The 23,294-nt window shown below is 37.1% G+C and overlaps 1 protein-coding gene across 1 annotated transcript in view; it reads right to left on the reverse strand.

Moving 5' to 3' along the window:
* SLC9A3 (solute carrier family 9 member A3) overlaps positions 1-23,294 on the reverse strand; it is a 62,044-nt gene that overhangs the window by 16,860 nt on the left and 21,890 nt on the right. Inside the window, exons 4-11 of the mRNA XM_058182703.1 lie at positions 21,124-21,284; positions 19,338-19,416; positions 17,063-17,240; positions 15,634-15,854; positions 12,774-12,976; positions 10,464-10,553; positions 6,966-7,036; positions 5,627-5,756 (exon numbers count right to left, since the gene is read on the reverse strand). Coding sequence (XP_058038686.1) covers positions 5,627-5,756; positions 6,966-7,036; positions 10,464-10,553; positions 12,774-12,976; positions 15,634-15,854; positions 17,063-17,240; positions 19,338-19,416; positions 21,124-21,284 — 1,133 coding nt within the window. The remainder of the gene's footprint in view (positions 1-5,626; positions 5,757-6,965; positions 7,037-10,463; positions 10,554-12,773; positions 12,977-15,633; positions 15,855-17,062; positions 17,241-19,337; positions 19,417-21,123; positions 21,285-23,294) is intronic.

Consider the following 23,294-nt stretch of genomic DNA (forward strand, 5'->3'; position numbering starts at 1 on the left):
CCTGCAAACACAACGGCTGAGTCCACGACTACCAAGGGAATCGCATCCCTGTTCGAGGGACCACCTTTGTCCGAGTCGAGTACGGACCACACAAGAAGACCCTGCCCATCACGATCGCCGAAGGACCCTGCCTAGTTTGTTGGGACTAGACTGGTTTCGTGCACTGGGCATGGGAGTGACTGGCATCTACAGAAGTGACTGTAACCTGAAAGACATACTCATGAACGAGTTCAAGATGTCTTCAAGGACTGCCTGGGCAAGTACAAGGGGACCCCTATTTCCTTCAACTTAGACCCCAGGTAGCCCCATTAGGTTAAAGGCAAGGAGAGTCCTTTGCCCTTAAACCTAAAATTGACAAGGAGCTAGATAAGCTCATAAATCAGGGATTCTGGTGCCAGTCGATCACGCAAAGTGGGAGACGCCAATCGTCACCCCAGTAAAACCAGATGGGTCAATTAGAATCTGCGCTGACTACAAGGCGACGTTAAACAAAGCCTTACAGAAAAGCGCACCAGTTCCCTGTGGTGCAACACTTGCTGCACTCTTTGGGGCAAGGGCAAGTCTTTGCAAAGTTAGACTTGGCTCAAGCCTACAACAACTGCCGTAGACGCCAACACAGCCAAGCCCAAACGATTGTAACTCACAGGGTGCTTTCAAGTGTACCCGATTACAATTTGGGGTGAGTGTGGCACCAGGGCTGTTCAAAATTTAATGGAACGACTTCTGCAAGGGCTCCCAGGGTAGTTCCCTACTTGATGATGTATTGATATCAGCCAAATTTAGAGGAATTGGGGAGCGTTTGAGAAAAGTTCTGGGCATTTTCCGTCAGCCGGACTAAAGGTTAAAGTGAACAAATGCCAGATAGGGGTAGAATCCAGATTCTTGGGCTACAGAATAGACAAGAAAGGAATTCACCCCACTGAGAGCAAGGTCAAGGCAATCAGAAAGGCTCCAGCGCCCAAAAACAAAACAGAGCTACAGGCATTCCTGGGGCTAGTGAATTTTACGCGGTTTTTTAAAAACAAAGCGACTTGCTGAACCGCTGCACATAGCTTCTGGGAAAAATACTGTTTGGTCTTGGGGAAAGTCGGAAGTAGGGCTTTAAGCAGTAAAAACCTACTCTCGAGCGATAGCCTGCTGATCCAGTATCATAGCTCATTGCCATTATTACTGGTTTGTGATGCCTCCCCTTACGGGGTGGGGGCTGTGCTCAGCCACAGACTTCCAAACGGCACAGAAGCCCCTATAGCCTTCTACTCCAGAACGATGTCCTCCACAGAGAGGAACTATAGCCAGTTAGATAAGGAAGCGCTAGCAATTGTTTCAGAGGTAAAAAAGTTTCACGAATATGTTTTTGGGAGAGACTTTGAAATTGTTACTGACCACAGACCGCTGTTAGGGATACTGGCTGGCGACCGCCCAACGCCTGTGGCACTTTCGCCATGATTGACTCGATGGACTATTTTCTTAGCCGCTTATTCCTACAAGCTGCAGCATCGACCGGGAAAAGAAGTGGGGCATGCGGACGCTTAAGCAGATGCCCACTACCAGGGGCGATCAAGACCCCACCGGGACGCCCATCCTGCTAATTGACTCTACATCATGATTTTTATAAAAACTTTAAAAAATCACTATAGGAAAGTAGCTTCATAACAGAAAATCAGAATACTGGAAAAAACAATATTGTTTAGTTTAAATCCATAGGAAAATGTAAAATACTGTTTGAGAGCAACTATCCCAGTCAGGAGGAGGGATCAAACAGATAATGCTACAAAAAATCCAAGAGGGCAAGATATGACCCTCCTTGAATGCCTTTGAGTCTTATCTACTCAGGTGAATCTGCCAATCTGGGAAGATTCCTGTGAAATTGGCACAGAACAATAAAGTAGCTAGTGTGGTTCTGGTCATTCATATCTGACAGAAACAAACATAATAGTACAATCCAGGTTGGGTGGGAATAGTGTTCCTAATTGGCATCATCTTGCAAAATCAAGCACATTAAGTGATTTTTAAAAATTAGTCAAATCTCTCCTATTAAAACCAAATGATCTTAAAGAGGTTAACTGCAGTGTTAACTTCCTTTCTCTAACTTGACATTAAAATGCACTTATAAAACTAGGGCTTAAATATTTACTCCACCTACAGCAGTTGGATGACAGAAGTCTCTCTCTTCATTTGGTTGATAATGCTGAAGTCCACATTGGCGGTGTGTTCAATACTTGGAGAGCGAATGAATGACAATGAACCTCTTTGCTCTCCCTGTTCAATAAAAAAAAATGTGTGTGTGTGTGTGTGTGTGTGTGTGTGTACATATACACACACACAAGAACTTTTTAATATGCTAACATGTACCCCAAATTACAAAAAGGCAGTAATTTTAATACATTGTTTCTATAAATTAGTTTAAAGAAACTCCTTTATGCTCTACAACCATCATAATCATACTTCACTGATTTCAGTTGCAATTAAAGAAAATATAAAAGGATTTAAATTCCTTTTCATTCATTGTCATTCCACAGCACTTGTACCTAGACATTTGACATAATGGGAATTTTTTTATCTTTGATGATAATGCATGTCACTCTACATTAGGATGCCAACACATCATCAACCTGTCACAGGTTTGGGACTTCCAGAGACAGCAATGGCAAGCTGAAGGTGACTATAGCAAAAAGAGGATCTAGTGAATAGATTGGCTCCTAGAAACTCATCTTCTTTCCTGATCCACAAGTTTGCTTCATATAGAATCTCCCTGTGAAGAGATTGTAAAACTGGTTTTTGAGAGCAATAGGAGCTGGGAAGAATATAATCTTGTTCTAAGATGCAATTTGGCACCTTCAAAGTGATACTGAATTCATCTACTTTCTCTTTTAACAACTTTAGGAAACTACTTGTTATTGGCTTTCTAAATTTTAAGAGTCTATTGAAAACCAAGTTTCATCACAGTGGGAGAAACCCCTTTTATACCCTGAATGAAAGTATTTCTGTGTAGGTTTAAAGATTAAAATGACTTTGGAAAACATAAAAGTATGGACTAGAATGTTGATTTTGGAAAGTTAATGGACTTGATTAATTTGAAAGAATACTTCCTGTGTGGTGTTTAAATTTTTATAAAAGAATACAGGAAGATTTTGAAATAAATTTAAGAAATCGTCTTTTGGGAAAGTTTTGCAGCAGAGGGGTCAGTCAAAAACAATTACCTGAATTACTCCTTGTGCCCAGTTTCAACCACAACATCTCACATATGGTTATTTGTGGCACAGTGCCTCTGAAAGCCATTCAGACCTTTTGGATGACAACTATCCTCATCCTTCTGCTTTGGAGTTGTACCTGGTGCCAAACCCCAAACCCAGACCCAAATACATCTGAGTGTATCCAGGAGATCTACACAGGTTTTGAGGAATGGGTTAAACTGAATAGGATGGAATTTGATAGTGATAAATGTAAAGCTTTCCATCTGTCCAGAAAAATGAAAAGTAGTCTTATGGAATGAGGAAGTGCTGGCTTGTCTTGATTTTTTAAAATCCTTTTCTTCTTTAGTAGTCCCACCAAATTGGGTGACTTGGGTGAGGATACTGAAGAATACCTATCAAGTCTGCAGAGATTATCATAGGAATCAGTGATGGGATTAATTTTTTTTTTGAAAATGATATTTTTTACTACATAAAAATGACACAATATGTTCTCTTTGGCATAGATTTCATATTTTATAATAATATTTTGTATTGTATTTTATAAAAAATAAATGTTGATGCAGAAACTTGTGATTGTTATTAAATGAGTAAATGAATATGTCATATATTTAGGTGATAACAATTTAGCACGTTTATCTCCAAGAGTTTCTTCTGCTTCGTTTTTTTCCCCCATTTGTTTTGGTATTATAATTTTGTACCTAAATAATTTGTTGGGTATTCCAATTTTCTTTTCATTTTTTATATATATTGTTTTATTTCTATTCCTTATTTACAAATTAGAATAAAATTTAAAACATATATATAAATAAATCCAAGAAGGTAATCCAAATAATAAATTAGGAAGACGGAAGGGGTCTAGGCAACTAATTAAATTAGCCATCCATCCTGAACTGTAAAATGGGCAGCGTATAAATTTACTCAATCAATCATCAATCACACTAATCTTTTTCATGTGCTGGTTAGGTAATCAGAAGTTCAATCTCAAATCATCTAGAATAGCTTCTAAAAGTCAAAGAGAATTGCTATTTGTTCTGTTCGAACACAGAAAAATGTGCAAGAACTTTTATCACAAATAAGTAATCCTTCTTCAGAAATTAGGGCCAGATTACATTGTGCAATGTTAATGTATTGCCAAATTGATATATTACTCCATTATAAAAATAAATACCGTATATACTCGAGTATAAGCCGAATTTTTCAGCATGTTTTTTGTGCTGAAAAACGTCCCCTCGGCTTATACTCGAGTATATACGGCTTATACTAGAGTTTTTTTTTTTCTTTTTTTCACATTATACCGGATGGTGCAAACTTGGCGGGCTTTTGCATTAGCGCGGGGAAGCCCTGCCGGTGCAGTGAGAGGGCGGGGCGGGGGAGCCGCCAGCCTTCTCGGCTGAGGGAGGGAGGCTTTCCCTGACCGGTAGCTGCCTCATTTCCCTCCCTCGGCTTATACTCGAGTCCCCAGTTTACCCCAGTTTTTTGGGGTAAAATTGGGGACCTCGGCTTATACTCGGATCGGCTTATATTCGAGTATATACGGTAATTCAGTAATATTAAATCTTCAGTTAACCATCTTCTGTAAAATATACCAATTTATTTTCTGTGAAATAATTGATATTTGAAAGATAACTTCCCCATCACAATTTGTGATTGTACAATGACCATCTTTCAAAATTTCAAACATATCAGGAAAACCTCAAAGCTAGGAGATTAAGTCAAAAATGTACATTTTTTTCAAGCAAGGATTACATTTGCATTCTTGAAGTATGGTAGAAGCCACAGTTGGGCCAGGAGAAAAAAATAATTTAATTTCATTTAGCTTTCTTTAAATGTAAACGGAATCACATGAATTACATATTATTCTTCATAAAAATGTATTTATACATCTGATATTAAGCATTAGAAATTACAATAATTTTTAGAATTTTTCAGAGCCACACTCAAATATTTCTAGGGTGGCAGGAAACTGTAGGGGCTCCAATTTTTTTTTTTTTTGATTAAATAATCTCTATAGTCTTTCCTATTGTATAATTCCTTGAGATATTTTTGGGGCTTCTTATTTTAAACTGTAATAAAATTTATTACAAATTCATAGACACAATCATCCAAAGGTAAACAAATTTAGACAATAAAGAGTGTATTTTCATACACTCAGATTTTCCACTAAAATTAGCGGAATGAAAACGCTAGAAGAAAAAGTATATATGGAGAGGCAGATTTTTAAAAGTCAAAAGTGCAACTGTTTCATTGAACAGAAGCCTTGCCCTTTTTATCTGCATACATTTAACATTTAAAAGAGATAGAACTTCAATGAATACCATCTGTACCTTCTGCATGTATATAACTTTAGTTAGGAGATTCACATCCAGTATCAGTTTAGCATCAAAGGGTGGGAAGGAAAAAGGGAAATAGCATTTTTGTAATTATAAAATTACCTCAGCCACATAACTAATAGCATCCCTCATGTTGAGTTCACGGAAAACTTTAAGAATATGATCTCTAGTTTTCTGGGCAGATCTTCTCATAAGTACTTTGCTGAAGATCTCTCTGTCAAAATTTGTCCATCTAAGGGTACAAATAGATAACATGTACATTTTATTTGCATTACCAGGACTTGTATCTCATGCTAGTAACATTCTTGTCAATATATTCATTATCTTTAAAACAGGTTTAAAACATTAAAAGAAACTTTTTAAAATAATACTTAGTTGGGAGTATAATATTCATAAGTCTTCCTATATTGATAATAATTTGTGAATTGTAATTGCTAAATGGTAAAGAATTTTTTTTCATGCCAAGCTGCTAATAGCAGCAAGAATTAATTTGACACAATGGAAAAGAGAAACTTTGCTATCAATACAGAATTGGGAGACTAAAAATGGAAAAAAACTGGCTATGCATTCAGTCTTCGTATTTGCCATCCAAGGACTAGTTTAATCCTGCTTAGTTTTTCAAGATGAAATAAATTCAATTACAAATAGCTCTCAATTTCCGACTATTCATTCAGTGAGGAAAATTACAATGCTGAAAAAATGGGATAAAAGTTATGACCATTGCAATGCTGCTATAGTCACATGATGAAAATTTGGGCATTTAGCAGCCTGCTGTGTATTGCAACTCCACCCATCCACTTATCTCCCTCCAATATATGCCCTTTTTGGCATCCTACACAGAGACACTTGTTTGATAGCAGTATCAGGGTTAGAACTAAAGTAGAAGCTGGGGACAGAGCAGTCTCAGTCAGCCAACTGCCAAAACCCTCAGGTCTCTATTTCAGCTCTAGCACCATTGCTGCCATTCAGATATGTGGCCTCAAGTCCCACAACATGGGCAGTCATGCCAGCATCATTGCACAAAGCCAGTTGTCCCTGTTATTCTACAGTCCACAGGGTGTGCTGTACCCTGCTGATATTTGCCACTTCACACTATTCTCCAAACCGAACATCCCTTTTCTTCTTCAAGTTATATGTCACATTCTTACAATCCTTTTGGTGTTTCCCAGGTATCATGAGAATGGGCTCCTGCTATTATCCAAATTATATCTTGCTTTATGACCATATTGCTTACAGACAAAACTTCATTGGTCCCAATTTGGCCATACAAGGACTACCTGTATCTCTCTTAATCAAGACTAATAACAGTAAAAAGAGCTGTTATTCAGTATATTTCATTCTGAATATTTTTAAGTATTAGGCATCCATACTCAATATTACATCTTACAATTGGGTAAATTTTTTGTATTCATTTCGTTCATTCCCTTCCAAATCAACTTACTTGTCTCTCAAATAATTGTGTCCTATTTGACCAGATATATCTTCAATAGCTGAAAGAATGTGATCAAAGGCCTGCAAAATAAAAAATATATAACATTATAGTATAATAAAAGAAAACAATGTAAAACACTTTAAGTGTAGATAGAGACCTGAAGAAGTCAAGTATCTTCAGACTAATTGGAATATTTTGCTTTAATATCTCAATATCTAGACCAAATTTTCAGTTTTAACAGAACTATTCACCAAGCTATTGAGTTATGGTGACATAGCAGTATTGAAAGCTAACTCTGCCCATAGCCAGGAGTTTGTTCCTGATTGGCTCAAGATTGACTCAGCCTTCCATCCTTCTGAAATCAGTAAAATGAGAACCTACAATGTTGGGGGACAACACGCTGACATTATATACTCCACAGAGAGTGCTGCAAAACAATTTGGAGCAGAATATGTCTAAGTGCTATTACTATTGATATTCTCCAGACCATTATATGATTCAATGTGGAAGATCCAGGCACTATTATGCTCAATGGTTTTCTGGGAAAAAAGATTGTTTCACCTATTCTGGTGTATTGAATAAAAATACTATTATGATACATCTTAGATGTAGTGCTATCAACAGAGGTAAACATCAGGTGACCATTTATTTATAGAACTTTCTCAGTTTATTTTGAATTTATTTTATTCTATCACTTTGGAAGTGTAATTAGCTAAATCCAGAATTTTAAGGTAACTGTTATTAATTAATGGAATTGTAATAATACCAGGACAGGACTTTGTATTCTTTCAGGCTCAAGCCTTAATTTATCCAAAATAAAATTATTATTTTTCCTTTTGTAAACATTTTATAGTCATATTATAGTCAATATCTGGAGAAGAACTAGATGTAGTAGTTCTTCTTGGCCAATGGATCTCAATGGAAGGTGATACAATAAAGGGAATTGAATGGCATGTTAACTGTGATTGGCAGGCGTTCAGCAAGCTAAGTGTAATTTCCCCCGTATGTCTAAACGAAAAGTTCTCGATCAGTGTGTGCTGCCTGTTCTAACATATGCAAACAAAACTTGCAGAAAATATGACTTTAGTATTAATGCCTGGAATGCACTACCAGACTCCGTGGTCTCATCCCAAAAAACCCAAAACTTTAACCTAAGACTGTCTGCTGTTGACCTCACCCCATTCCTAAGAGGTCTGTAAGGCACGTGCAGAATGCCTACCATTCCTGTCCTAATGTTTCCTTTAATTGTATTCACTTTATGTATTCAATTCATGCTTATACATATATATTATCTAATATGTACTTGACAAAATAAATAAATAAAAATAAAATAAATAAAAACATGAACACTAACCTCACAATTGATACAAAAGCTATGAGAGGCGCAAAGAGCTATGGAAAGATATGTGCTTGGCATCACAAGACAAGATAAAAAATGCACATGGATTATGAAACAAATGAAGATATATGATATCTTCAAGAGTAAAAGAAATGAAATGGAAATGGATTAGTCACATAGCAAGAAGAACTGATGGCAGATGAACCAAGGTAGTCATAGAATGGATTCCACTTGGTAAAAACCATCCACAAAAAAGACCTAAAACAAAATGGATCAACAACCTCAGCAAGTATTGCGGACCTAACTGACAAAACAAAACCAAACCACACCCTCAAGTGAGCCAGCAATGTGCTGTATCAACAGAGGGATATTATCAAGATCATGTAAAGTGTTAGTATCCCTTTATACTGCTTTGGTAAGATCATATTTGGAATATTGAGTTCAGTTTTGGTCACCATGATACAAAGAAGATGTTGAGACTCTAAAAGAAGTATAGAGAATAACAACAAAGGTGATTATAGGGCTGGAGGGTAAACATATAATGGGTATATCTAGTTTAACAAAAAGAAGGACCAGGGTCAATATGATAACACTCTTCCAGTTTTTGAGACGCTGTCACAGAGAAGAGGGGGTCAACCTATTCTCTAAAACACTTGAGGGCAGGACAAGAAGTAATAGATGGAAATTTATCAAGGGGAGATCTAAGCTAGAACGAAGCAGATTTTTTTTTATAATGAGAACAATTAATCAGTGGAACAACTTGCCTCCAGAGATTGTGGTGCTCCACAATCCAGTTGTGGTTGGATAGGCAGCACCACAAGTCTAAGAAATTCCTCATATCACAGACCTGCTCCTTTAGGATAAGTGTATCCACATCCAGAGCTAATGTTGGAATTGAGCTGATTATTCACCAACAAAGGATATATTTATCTAGAAGGGATTTAATTTCAGCTTATCTTGACCCATCTAGGCTCCTACTCCTAAGTTTCCAAGCTTAATTATCCAATCCAAAATGTTTTTTTAATTATACATTTAAAAAGGTAAAGCTTTCCCCTATCCAGTCATGTCTAACTCTAGGGCAGGGGTTGGCAACACTCAAAAAGCCACTTGGACCTGTTTCCTACAGAAAAAAACACACACTGGGAATCATAAAACCTGGGCGGGCATGGCCAACTCCATGTCACTCACTCCCACCCAGTCACATGACCACTTAGCCATGCCTACCCAGCCACAAAACTATTCTCTGTGTCTCTGTCCCTCTCTCCCCCTCTCTTCTTCCTGTGTCCCTCTCCCTCTGTATCTATCCCTTTCCCCCTCACCCCCTCTCTATGTATCACTCTGTACCTGTCTCTCTCACCCCCTCTCTGTGTATCACTGTGTTTCTCTCTCTTATGTTTCTCTCTCTTTCTCTCTCTCTCTCTCTCTCTCTGTGTACATCTCCCCCTTCCCTTCAGGCAACCACCTGCCTTCATGCCACATTTGTGTGTAAGGCAGCCTTCACTTCCTGGCGTTTCAGGCTGGAGTCCAAAAAAGAAATAAGAGGGGCGGGGCGAACCAGTGATGGGACAGGGAGCCACAGCAGAGGGCCCAAAGAACCGCTTGTGGCTCTGGAGCTGCGGGTTGCCAACCTCTGGTCTAGGAGTGGTGCTCATCTCTATTTCTTAGCTGAGGGAGCCAGCATTGTCTAGACATTTCGGTGATCATATGGCCAACATGATTATATGCTAAAGCACATGGAATGCTGTAATCTTCCCTCCAAAGTGGTACTTATTTATCTACTCTCATTTGCATGCTTTCAAACTGCTAGGTGGAAAGGAGCTGGGGCAAGTAACAGGAGCTCCCTCAGTCATGTGGTGCTCAAGTCTTAAACCCAGATTGTCAGTTTTCCAACTGATTTACTATTATTTCCCTTAGTATTATTTCCATCCTTACTGCAAAGGAACAATAGGAATTGCTCTACATTTTAAACATGAATATGAAATTGGAAAGTACAGTTTATTTTATTTAATAAAACATTTATTTTTAATAAAACATTTATTTAAATGTGTATGCCACTCATCTCCCGTATAATGACTCTATCACAATGGTAGTATATTATTATTTAAAAGTAGCTTGCAGGACAGTCTAGATCCTTAAACTATATTTCTTTGGAACATAAATTAGCTTACCCTGCTATGGAGCTTCTCATTCAGTTTGGGTTCTCTGTGTTCACTTTTTTTCACCTTCAACCATTGCACTAAAGGCTTGATTGTTAAACCCTTTGAAGGAAAATGAACAAATTACTTTAGTTTTAATTAAAAGAAACATTACACATTTAAAGAATGAAAAAAAGGAATGAAACATCCATATCACTCAATAAAGATAGTGATTTAGATACTCTTTCACATATCATTAGAATGGCTATGGTTAGGAAATGAATACACCCTGACACCTGATTGATAGATTATTCTATTTACTCCAAAACACATTCTGCTTGTTCCAAGGAAGTTAATGTTCTATCTCTATATAATTATAATACATAAATATCCTCATATTTGGTAATTTGGTGTTGATAATATAGTATTCTGGAAACATTTTTAATGACGGTTCTTTGGCCACAAGAAAATAGTTCTTTTTGCAAGTAAGTGAAATGGTTTGCCTCGTTCATATAGGTCTCATAAATAGTAATGTTCGTTAAACGTATGTATTCTCATTTATGACAGATATTTTAATTTTTATGTGGGAAAATGTAACTTGATTTAAATGGTGAAAATATAAAATAGGATCTCTTTATTTAAAATAGATAGTCTTAGTTTGTTCATAGTTTTTAATGGCCAGCTTTTCTCCCTCCAATTTTTTTAAAATGGAAAAGTTATCTTCTATTTGGCAGTACAGAACCTACTTTTAGAAACTGTTTTGGATATATAACTGGACATAAAAGACACGGGATAAAAGGCTGCATCTCAAAAGCACTAATTTGCTGCTTTTCTGTGTAAATGCATGTAATATCTGATTTGATTTATAGATCAGCAAATGGTGCTGTTCACATGGCACTACCCTACATCTTACAATATTTTGAATCCCCAAGGGCACATTATATATATATAATTCTTGAGATAGAATACATATATATATATTATTCCTGAGGCAGAAAACAGCATTCAAAGGGATCTTTCACATATATTAGGCTAAAGACTACAAAAGGACATAACACGCAATGCATGTACAGGTAGTCCTCAACAGAGTGGGCCTGCTCAGGGTGCCGTCGACCAAACAATGTCGGTTGGCGGCCCCCAGAGGGAGAGCCTTCTCTGTGGCAGCACCGGCTCTTTGGAACGAGTTATCTCCGGGGTTACGCCAACTCCCCGACCTCCGAACCTTCAAGCGGGAATTAAAAACTTTATTATTTAATCGTGCGGGACTAGCCTAAATGTATTTTAAATGTATTTTAATTATAGCTTTTAAATTTTAAAGGGTTTTATGTCGGCTTTGACCGTTTTAGCAATCTGGCCAATTAATATATTTGTTGTAAATGTTTTTTAAATCTCTTATTTATATTATGTGTATTTTTGTATTTTTAATATGGCTGTACACCGCCCTGAGTCCTTCGGGAGAAGGGCGGTATAGAAATTGGATTAATAAATAAATAAATAAATAAACTTCTAATCACAATTGAGATAAAATTTCTGTTAATAAGTGAGACAGTTGTTAAGCGACTTTTGTCCCATTTTATGACCTTTCTTGACACAGTTATTATGTGCAATGGTTAAGTGAATCAGTGTAGTTGTTAATAACATAATTGTCAGGCTCCAAGTAATACACCCATTGCAAATTGAACTCCGAAGCATTGCTTTTCCTCTAAGAACAAATTTATTTTGATATACCATCTTAGCGCGACTGGTGAAAAGCCAGTACTAATATTCCTGGGCTTTTCACCCTAATAAAAATTTCAGTTCTCAGTTTCTCAGTTCCAAAACAATAGGTCACATTGTCCAACCAAGTTGCTTGGTGACTTCTCTCCTCCTCCAGTTAGTGAGCCATTGGACTATGCATGACTCATCAGCTAATCATGTTGTAGTGACTGAAGACTTCATCCTCCTCCAGCTCAAACTGTATCAAACTGAATTAACATTAGAACACCCCAGGATATAAACAATCCCACACCCAAGTAAAATTCAGGCTTGACAATAGCCATTAAAGGAATCTGGCTTCCCCATTGGCTTTGCTCATCAAAAAATTGCAAAAAGTGATCACATGACCCCAAGAAGGTGCAACTGTTATGAGTTAGTTGCCAAGTGTCTGAATTTTGATCACGTGACCCTGGGGATGCTGCAACAGTCGTAATTTTGAAAAACGGTTTTAAGTCACTTTTTTCAGTCCTGTTTTAGCTTCGAACTTCACTAACTTCATTGTTATAACTCAAGGATTATCTGTACAACCTTTTGCCTTCTATGACAAGGATTTTTATTTTTTATTTTAGGAAAAATTGAATTGAATACCTGGATTATTACAGTGAAAAATACAACTACGAGAGTTGTGCTGACAAATAAGTTTTTATCTTGCACTTTATTTTCGTCCAAAAGTACGACTAAGGCAAAGGCAACAGCACCACGGAGACCACCATATGACATTACTACTTGGTCAATTATTCCCAGCTGTACCATTCGATAGCGATTTAGAATCCAAGTCTGAAAAATTACACCTGTTTAAACAAATGTATCAAAGATATCAGAATAGCACACATTTCATTAGGAATTAAGACAGATATGATGAAGAGTTGAAGAACTGGTGGTGGGAAGAAAAGGTTTTAAAAGTTAAGAAAGAGTTAAGATAAAAAAAGTTACATACGTAAGAATAAAAACATAGCAATAATACACAGATAGAAATTATAATTAAATAAGTATAGAAGTAGTTAGAAAATAGAAACTAAAAGAGATTATTTTTTGTACAAGAAAATAGTTTTTTTGTGGATAGAACTTCTATCCTGGACTCACTAAACCACAACCCAGTGACTCTATAAAAAGCTTTCCAACCAGTTAACCTTTCTTGTCATTCAATGAAGGAGATAGTATTTTGTTATCTAATCTTTTCTAAATGCTGCAAGTTCAGGTAAAACTAGAAGAAAATAAAAAAATGGCATATGGTTACATGAATAAGGCACTTGTGTATGAATAACTAGCAGCCTGATCCATAAAAGAGACCATGTGCTCTTAGCTATTATATGGCCTACCTACTGTTTAAGCTAAAATATATATATATCCCTATACCTGTGATGGCGAATCTATGGCACGTGTGCCAGAAATGGCACGCAGAGCCTTCTCTCCAGGCACGCAAGCCGTTGTCTGTTGCTGTTCTTGGTTTTAGTGCGTCAGGCAGCTGGTCTTCATGCATGCGGCAGAGCTGGAAACTGGAAGAGCAGCTGACTGATGCACATTTGCGTACCTGGAAGATGATCTTCTGGTTTCTGGCGCATGCATGTGCACTGGCCAGTTGCTCTTCCAGTTTCCGGCGCTCCCATTTGCGTGAAGACCAGCTGGCCATTGTGTCAGAACCCGGAAGAGCAATGGGCGATGGCTCGCGTGCCCAAGGATGCGGAGAGGGGATCCTGGTGGTCCAGGAGTGAAATTCACTTACCTTCGCTACTGGTTCACAAATGTGACAGCGTGCGCCTCCTTCACGCATGCGCAGCGCCTTCTGTGCATGCACAAAGGGTCAAAAACAGAACATGATGACATATGGGTGGGTGGGTGGAGCCTCCCACCACTGATGCTACCAGTTCTCCCAAGCCGGATAGAACTTGTTGAATTTCACTACTGTGGCGGTCACAGAGCTGTCAACCAGGACAGATGGCCCAGAGCTTTCCTCCCGCCCTGCCTAAACAGGCTTTTTGAGTAGCCTCCTCTGGAAGGGTTACCCATTGTCTGAAACTACTTGGGTAAAAAGCTGGGATGTAAATGCTGATGCTCTAGTCAAACAATTTCATGATAAATTCCCTGACAAACCTAAAGATCCTCCTGGGGACGGGGTTTAGAAGGGGACGTAGTTGGCATTAACCCCATTTTTGGTTTTTGTCTGTTTTCTTTTCTAGGATGTATTTTCTTCTGCAAGGGGAGATGCCTGTCAGCTTTGGAAGCCATACTAAGCCAAAGGCTAGTATGCGCTGCCACAATTCTCCTCTGTGGGAAAGAAGGGGAGGAGGGTGGTAGTGCAAGGGATGATTAGACATAATAACATTTTTCTGCCGGTCAAGGTCAGGCTGGGTTCACATCTGCAGAAGGAGTGGCTGGAGTGATGCTTCGACATGGGACGGTTGAGGATTGGAGCATGTGATCGGCAGAGGGGTCATGAGGGTGGAGATTTTGGGGTTTGTATTACTGAGGGACGAACCGGAATCCCCAGTTTCAGTTTTCCTCCAACTGTACCAGTTTACCTATGCTAGCAAAAGAACTTTGAAAGATATTGGTTTTGGAGTCTTTCTGCAGGAGGGGTTTTCTGGAACCTTGACATCAGCACTCCAGCCTGCAGGATCAACACTCATCTGCGGTCCGGTGCGCCTGGCTGGCTCGGGTACCCCAAAAGCAGCAGCAGCAACCACCACTGGGGGCGAGGGGGCAGCAGCAGTTCTTGGATGCTGGAGCAGCTGCCATCAGGGAGGTGAGCTGCTCCAGGAGGGCCGGAGGAGTATGCATGGATGGATAGGGCCCAGCTTGCCTGCAGGGGAGCGGTTGCAGGGACCAGCTGGTCACTCCTGCCCCTCGCCCTGTGGATGCTGCCGCTGCTGTTCTTCTGTTGTTCTGATCTTTTGGTTTCTGGCATGCAGGCGCATGCACGCCTGCTCCTGTTTCAGCACTCGGTAATGAAAAGATTTGTCAACACTGCCCTATAGAGCCTAAACTGCCTAAAGGTGTGAAAGGATACATTTCCCATCTGCAATACCTCCTGATGAGATTGAAGTTTAAGAACTATAAGTAGCTTCTCTGCATGGAAGTTGAAGGATGGAATAAGCTCACTTCCCATCTCTTTCTCACCAATGCTTGAATAGGAAGTGATGAAACAGGAAAGGAAGTATGTATTAATCCCTGAACACTTCCTTGTGAAGGGAATATGCTGCAACTGTTTTGGCTGGCAGAGCCAAATGTTAGTTATAAACTAGCTAAATGCAAAACACATTACTGTTATAAAGGCAGAATACCATACATTTGAACACAGAACAAGAAGTTACAATAGAAATGTCCTCATGTTCTGCCAGAGCAGCAAATGTTCTGAGGACAGAACATAGTCTTCTTATCTGACCCATATTATGAAAATACTAATAGTTCTATTTAATTAATATTAACAAAGGTAAAAAAATTCTCTTACCAATGATTCTATAGATAGAGATGAAAATCAGTGTCAGGATTATGAAAGCAGTGTTCCAAATCCAGATTTTAGGATTAACAGCAGAAATTCCCAGGAACATAAAAATAATAGTTTCTGCACCACTTGCTAGCATTTTCATGGAGTACCTCACAGTGGTAGAAGATTGGTCTGAAATATTTGCTTTGACATATTTCTGACAGCAGATACCACAGAACGTTATCCTGGAAAAATACACTGAACATCTTAGTCATGTATCCTTGTGATCCTTTTTTCTAAATCGTAATTTTTGTTAAATTAATATGAAGTATAAATAAACAAGTAAATAAATGTATCTGCTAAATAATGTGTTGGCTGACAACCCAGTTATGGGCGTAGAAAGACTTCATATAGCATTGTCTGGATGCTCTTTTGAAAAGATGATCTTCAGAAGAGGAAAGTGGAACAAGGCATGATGGTCAGGGATGAGACCCAAGATTGTGAGACCCAGCAGGGCAGGAAACTGTACAAGAGGTGCCTCAGGATAGTAGGGGCTCTGAGAGGCCCAGCACAGACCATATGTGAGCTGGGGAGATGTTGCAGTATAGGCCTGGGTTTGCACTGGGCCTCCCCGACCTGAGGATGTCCGTGCAGTTCCTAAATCATCACAATGTTAAACTGGAATTGTGGTTGCTAAGTGGGCAGCTCTTCACATCTATAACAACCTATGACTATGATTTTGGGCTCCATTATGATAATAGGTCGAGAACTACCTGTACAGCCATAAGACATTAGAAAATTCCTCTTTCTAATAATGTAAAAATGCATCTTTGTAATATTCTGGTGTTTTGAAATGTTATTGGATTGTATGTAATTTTATGTGAAAAGAATCAGCAGCTATGTGACATTGTATTTGGAGCAGTTTGTACGTAGAAAGCACATTACCCATAATTTTATTCTGTTTTTCCCAAAATAAGACATTCCCTGATAATAAGCCCAACTGGGCTTTTGAGTGCATGGCAATAAAGCGCTTATTTCAGGGTTCAAAAAAATGTAAGATAAGGTCTTATTTTCGGGGAAACACAGTAGAATATGTGAAAAGCCAAAAGGCAACATCTTCATTGACCATGTAAATTCCCCTCTTGATACCCTCCTTTTTCCTACCCTATGGATTTATTACTAAACTATCAATTTATAATTAATTTACACATTAATGCCCCTGATTTACATACTCTATAGCTGGATTCCACACCTGGACTGCATATGCAGGCCAGCTAGATCATATGTACAATGTAAATAGCTGTGTAAACTGATTTTCAGCATGAATACATACAGTTATATACTGTTAAACATACAGTTTAACTTTTAAATATAGCTTACTTTTTCAAATTAGTGAGAAACTGTAAATTAAATGACAATTTCCTCTAGTAAAAAAAAAACAATAGAAACTTACGCAAGGATGGCAGATAATGACAGCATCTCAGCTGTCAAGTAGGAGAGATAAGAAATGACAAATACAAATCCAGGCTCAATTATTCTGACATGCTTTGTGAAACGAGTGATAAATGAGAGCAGAAATGCAAACGTAATGCCAATAAAAGTACCTCCAAGGCTCACCACAAAGAAAGATACTGCAATAAAATAACATAAAAATTAAACTTTGTTAATAGAATAGAAATAAATAGAAATAAGAATAGAATAGAATAGAATAGAATAGAATAGAATAGAATAGAATAGAATAGAATAGAATAGAATAGAATAGAATAGTTGAGTTGGAAGGGACTTTGGATGTCTTCTAATTCAACCTTTGCTTAACTAGGAGATTTATACCATTTCAGAAAAATGGCTGCCCAATATCTTCTTTAAAATCTTTTTAAAACGTCAATATTTGATCCATGTCATGGAAACTTTCCTATTACCTGATTACAATAATAGTTTATTAACAGAGAATTTTGAAACTTTAACTTTGTCTTTTTATCATTAATATTTTTCCTGTTAATTGTTTTGTCATTAATACATTATACAGATGACATGTCAGCAATTTTCAAACAGATTTAGTAGTTAAAAAAAAATTTGGGTCTGTTTTATATGTATGTATATATATGTGGCGGGGGGGTTCTTTCCAATTCATTTTTTAAATGTCTTGTTTGTTTGTTTAATCTTTTGGAATTTTTATATTTTAACTTTAAAAAAAAATTGACAAAAATGTCTCCAGAACTCAAGAACTCACAACTTTTGAAAGCAAGCTGTTTCATGAGCTGTTTCATGAGCTGCTATCAGGAAATTTCTCCTTATTTTTAGATTGGATCTCTCCTTCATAAGTGTCCATGTTGTTTCTTGTCCTGCCTTCAAGTGCTTTGGAGAATAAGTTGCCTTTTCTTTGTGGCAGCCCCTTAGATTTTGGTGGCTATCATGTCAACCCTTCTTTTCATTAGATATACACTAACTAACACTAACATTTCTGATGATGCTATTCCTCTGTTAATGAAGCCCTCAGGACTGTGTTTGCTTTTTTAGCAGCTGCAGCACCGTGCTGGCTGATATTTAAGTGGTTGTCCATTAGGACTCATTGATCCCCCTCACACTCACTACTATTGAGCCAGATTCTGCCTATTCTGTACCTGTGCATTTGGTTTTTCTTACCTAAGCTTAAAACTTTACTTTTCTCACAATTGAATTTCATTTTGTTGAATAGGGCCCAATGTTCAAGTCTGTCAAGTTCCTGCTGGATCTTGAGCTTATCTTCTAAAATTTGGCTATTCCTGCCACCTTAGTGTCATCTGCAAATTTCATCAATTCTCCCTCTATCCCCTCATCTAAATTGTTTATGAAAATGTTGAAGAGTCCTAAGCCTAAGAGAGAAACTTGAGATACCCCGCTGCATACTTCCCTCCATGTAGATGTAGTTCCAGTAAGACTACAGGTTGAATGTGGTTGGTCAGCCAACCAACCACATCCAGATGGTATGGATCCATCTGATTGTGGTGCAGTCAATTCCATATTGTTCTATCTTACCAAATAGTATATTGTGGTCCACTGCCTTACTGAAGTTTTAATTACTTTTGCTTTTTAATAGGGTCCATATAGAAGTCCAATACAGTTTATGCATATATAGTAAGTATTCATTATTGGAAACCGTAAGCAGAAGATACAAATTGTTCAAAAGAAATCAAGCCATCAAGTTGAAGGAAAGTCTGGAATGGTATTGGGCAGAAGCTTGGACTAGAAGACCTCCAAGATTCTTTCTAACCCTAACCCTATTATTCTATATTCTGTTCTAAATGGCAATACACTGTCTGTTTGCAAAGTGTGCTCACGGCTCCTAGCCCAAACTTGTTAGGCAAACAACCAGCACCAGTACCTTCCCTTTCAATGTACATTTCAATTATGTGCCTTCTTATTGCCTTGTGGTAATCCCTTCCTTTCCAATCCCTCCAAGCTACAAAGAAGAAAAATAAGAGGAAGGGAGAAGGTCCAGCATAGGACAATATGTATTAACTTATTATAATGGTGAATATATGACTGAAAGAGATGTTGCAAAGGTCAAAAATACTTGCCTTGGCTGCAAAGTTATGATTGTTTAAATATTAATTTCTGCTTTCCAATATATATTATTTACAAGACATGGGAACATATTAATATATATGTATATGAAATACTGTCTGACTTTGTCTGTCTGTCTGTCTGTCTGCCTATCTATCTATCTATCATCATAAATAGCTACCAACCTATGCCTTTTATGCATTCTACACCGGTCACATATTCAGCTCCTATTGAAACAAAAGACTCAAACACATTATACAGCACCTAAAAGGGAAATAAAATTGTGGTTTCATGAATAAATAATATGAGACAAAATTAAAATAAATTAGAATATTCATTTAAATAAACATGGATGAAATGCTTATGTAAAAAGGTTTTCCCCCCTCCATTCAATTGGATCTCATTTTCAAGACTGCCTGGACAAGTCCCTGCAATTTTGTTTTTCAAAAGGAATTTGCCATTGCTTCCTTTCTAGGGTTGAAAGAAAGTGGCTTTATGCCTAAAGTGGGACTAGAATTCATTTTCTCCCAGTTTTTAGCCAGATATCTTAATTGCTGTACCAAACTAGCTTCCATATTCAATATCTTAACAAATAACAAATGTTTCAAAATCATATTAAAAAGCTAACATATTTTATTATATAAGGAATACAGTAAAACAAGGATAGGGATATTTTACTGTATACGAAATACAGTAAAAAGGGTATGGAGAAATTCTAGCTAGTATTATCACTTAATCTGATCACTCAATATTTTGTTTGTGAGGGAGAAGATGTTAGAAAATTATGAGGCAAAATAAATTGTCTTCAGGATCTAAAAAAACTTAAAATACCTAATTTTCTCCTCAACATTGCATACAAAAAAAATATTCACAAAGGTCAGTGGGAGCCAGAAAATGGATTTCAGTTGGCCCTATGTAATGTTTCACTTTTTGTACACGTGAGAAACATTTTAATTATTTAAAAACATGATTTGCAGGCTAAAAATGTTTCCTAGTCAGTCTAATAAATTAATAGATTACTTTTCAGTTTTGAACATAAAATAATAATGTTGGAAGGAACCTTGAAGATCTTCTAATTCAATCGCTGCACATGCTGGAGATCCTATATCATTCCAGACAAATGGCTGCTCATTGGCTGTGACTGAAAACCTCCAGTGATTGAGTATCCACAATTTCTGGAGGCAACCATTCCACTGATTAATTGTTCTTGCTGTCAGAAACTTCTCTTCTGTTCTAGATTAAATCTCTTTTTACTGATCCACGCCCACTACCTATTGTTCTCCCGTCAAGTGCACTGGAGATTAGGTTGACCGCTTCTCTGTGATAGCTCCTCAAATATTGGAATACTGCTATCTTATCACCCTAGTCTTTCTCTTCATTAAACTAGACCAGTGTCTCCAACCTTGGCAACTTTAAAACTTGTGGACCTCAACTTGGTAACTTTAAGACTTGTGGACTAATTAAGGGAATTAGGGAGCTGTCTAGTTCAGGGGTCTCCATCCAACCTTGGCAACTTTAAGATTTGTGGACTTCAATTCCCAGAGTTCCTCAGCCAGGAACTCTGGGAGTTGAAGTCCACAAGTCTTAAAGTTGCCAAGGTTGGATGGAGACCCCTGAACTAGACAGCTCCCTAGTTCCCTTAATTATTCATTGAAGAATTTAGTTTCCAGACCTTCCTTGATCTTTTTTTTTTCTTTTTTCTTTGCTCTTCTCTGCATTCTTTCTAGGGCCTCAACATCTTTTTTCTATCTTGGCAACCAGGACTGGACTCAGATGTTCCAAGTGTGGCTCACTACTCACTAGTAAAGCAGTGCTATTATTTCTTGTGATCTTGATACTATCTCTCTGCTGATGTTTTAAACATTATTACATTACTTATTTTCAAATCTAAATTTCTTAAGCCTAAATTTTTCAGTACATTTCTGATCAATCAGAATTTCAGCAACAACAAGTTTTCAAAGGGAGTCTTACCACAGTTACAGCATCATTGAGCAGTGATTCTCCAAAAACAATTATGAAGAGAACATCATTGACATGAACTTCCTCAAACACAGCGATCACAGCAACAGGATCTACTGCAGCTATTAAACTGCCAAATAAGAGAAAATCTAGCAATCCACTATGAAGTTCACCTAAAAGAGGAAAGTAGATCATAAAAAAATATAGAATTACTGAGCCAGATTGGAAATTCCCATTAGGCCCTAAGAAATTAGAAATCTAAATTAAAGTGTTCCCAAAGAAACAATCTAAACATTGTTTGAATAGTTCTTACGAAGGAGAAGTACTTTCTGAGTAATTAGCTGCACTAGTGAATTAGTCCTCCACTTCTCCTCCCCTCCAGTTATGTATTGGCCCCATTTTATCCAGTTTGTTGTTGATTTTAATGTTTTAACTTTAATGCTAAATGCTTTAATGCTTTAATGTTCTGTTTTATATTCTTCTTTTACGATGTTGTAATCGTTGTAAACCACCCAGAGTCATTGATAGTAAAATGGGCAGCCTATAAATTTTATAAATTAAAAAAAATTAGATTCCTCATTATAATCTTGAAGAAATAAGTAAGCTAATATTAATTTTTTCCAACATTAATGGCAATGTAGTCTTTCAGCACAATTAAGTACTAAAGTATCACTAAATTTAATATTCAAACATATTAACAAAAACTCAATTACTATACTGTATAAGAAATGGAAACACTGTTGAAAATGACAAGTAAAAAAATTCTACATTAGATATATGCAAAATATCTAATGTAGAACTTTTTCCTTCTTTCCATCCTTAAGATATTAAAGAAAAGTCAACACATACAGGGCTTGGAAAAACTAAATTCTATCAACAAGGGCAAACTAGCATTTAGTGAAACTTAGAAGAAACAAGGCAAATCTTGCATGTACCTAATCTGATTTTGCTTTAATTTTTTTTTTATCACACATGATAAAATATCTGACACAATGTCTTTTAAATGTAAAGATAATAATTTTATTACAAGCTGAAGTTTATTTCTTATATTCACTGACAAATCCACTGACACAGTACCCTTTTTATCTTGAGTGAAAAGCAGTCCAGCATCAGCAACAATTGCACTGTCAAATAGTAAACCCCAGGAAATGTAAAATCTCTTTTACTGTAATTCTGATCATATTTCTATAGCAACAATATTATTGTTGTTATATGTTATTATTGTTATTATTATTGTTATTATACGTGTTAGTCTTTGATCACTAGGTGTGGTGAAGTCCCACTTCTGGTATCCCTAACCAGCACAGTTAATGGTTGTGACACATCTGGAGGACCCCAGATTATATTTCATTACCCCGTTGAAGGTAACCTAAGCATAAATCAAGCAGTTGATTTGTCAGGCTTATCCTTAACTACCAATCTGACAGAATCCTTACCAGCCATCACTGACATTTGACTTTGAATTGGTTTCTTGATTTTTCAATTTGTTTATTCTTTCAGATACTGAATAGCTAGTTTTGGTAAATTGAAGAATTTATGAGATTAGCTTGTCATAAGAAATGATCCATTAATGAACACCATTCATGAAGATAGGACAATTAATTCAAATCATTAAGCAAAAAAGATAATGACAGATCTAATTGAAGAAAATCCGAACTTTAAAAAAAAAAACAATGGCTCAACTTATAATAGCTATAAATTCCATGTATACATGGCTGAATCATTTCTGTTTATATCTATGTGCCTGTGGATGGCCGATTTTTCAGATAGACATAAACAGCATCTACATACCATTCAAAAGAGTCAATCAGCAAGCTAAAATAGGAACAAGAAGACCAAAATACCTCCTTACCACAAATCAACATCCAGATGAGCAGAGACTAGAATTAACACCAACACTAACATCCCAAACAAGGATGCAAACAAAGCTAACTGTCAACAAAGCCCAATAAAGGAAATATCAAGATTACTCCCACTAACACTAAAAAAGCAAGCCAATACATAAAATGTACATCCCTTTTAGCATTAATGATATTATCTAGTTTGGTAATGAAACAGCTGCAAGAAAACCACTAAGCTCAGAGAGCATTAAGGACTCCACATGGCCATATATATTAATTTTAATCAGTTATAGTTACCAAGAAATACTTGGAAATAGTAATGTGTGCCCATTTTGGTGCCAC

The sequence above is a fragment of the Ahaetulla prasina genome, chromosome 4 (assembly GCF_028640845.1).
Source record: "Ahaetulla prasina isolate Xishuangbanna chromosome 4, ASM2864084v1, whole genome shotgun sequence".
Classification (NCBI taxonomy): Eukaryota; Metazoa; Chordata; class Lepidosauria; order Squamata; family Colubridae; genus Ahaetulla; species Ahaetulla prasina.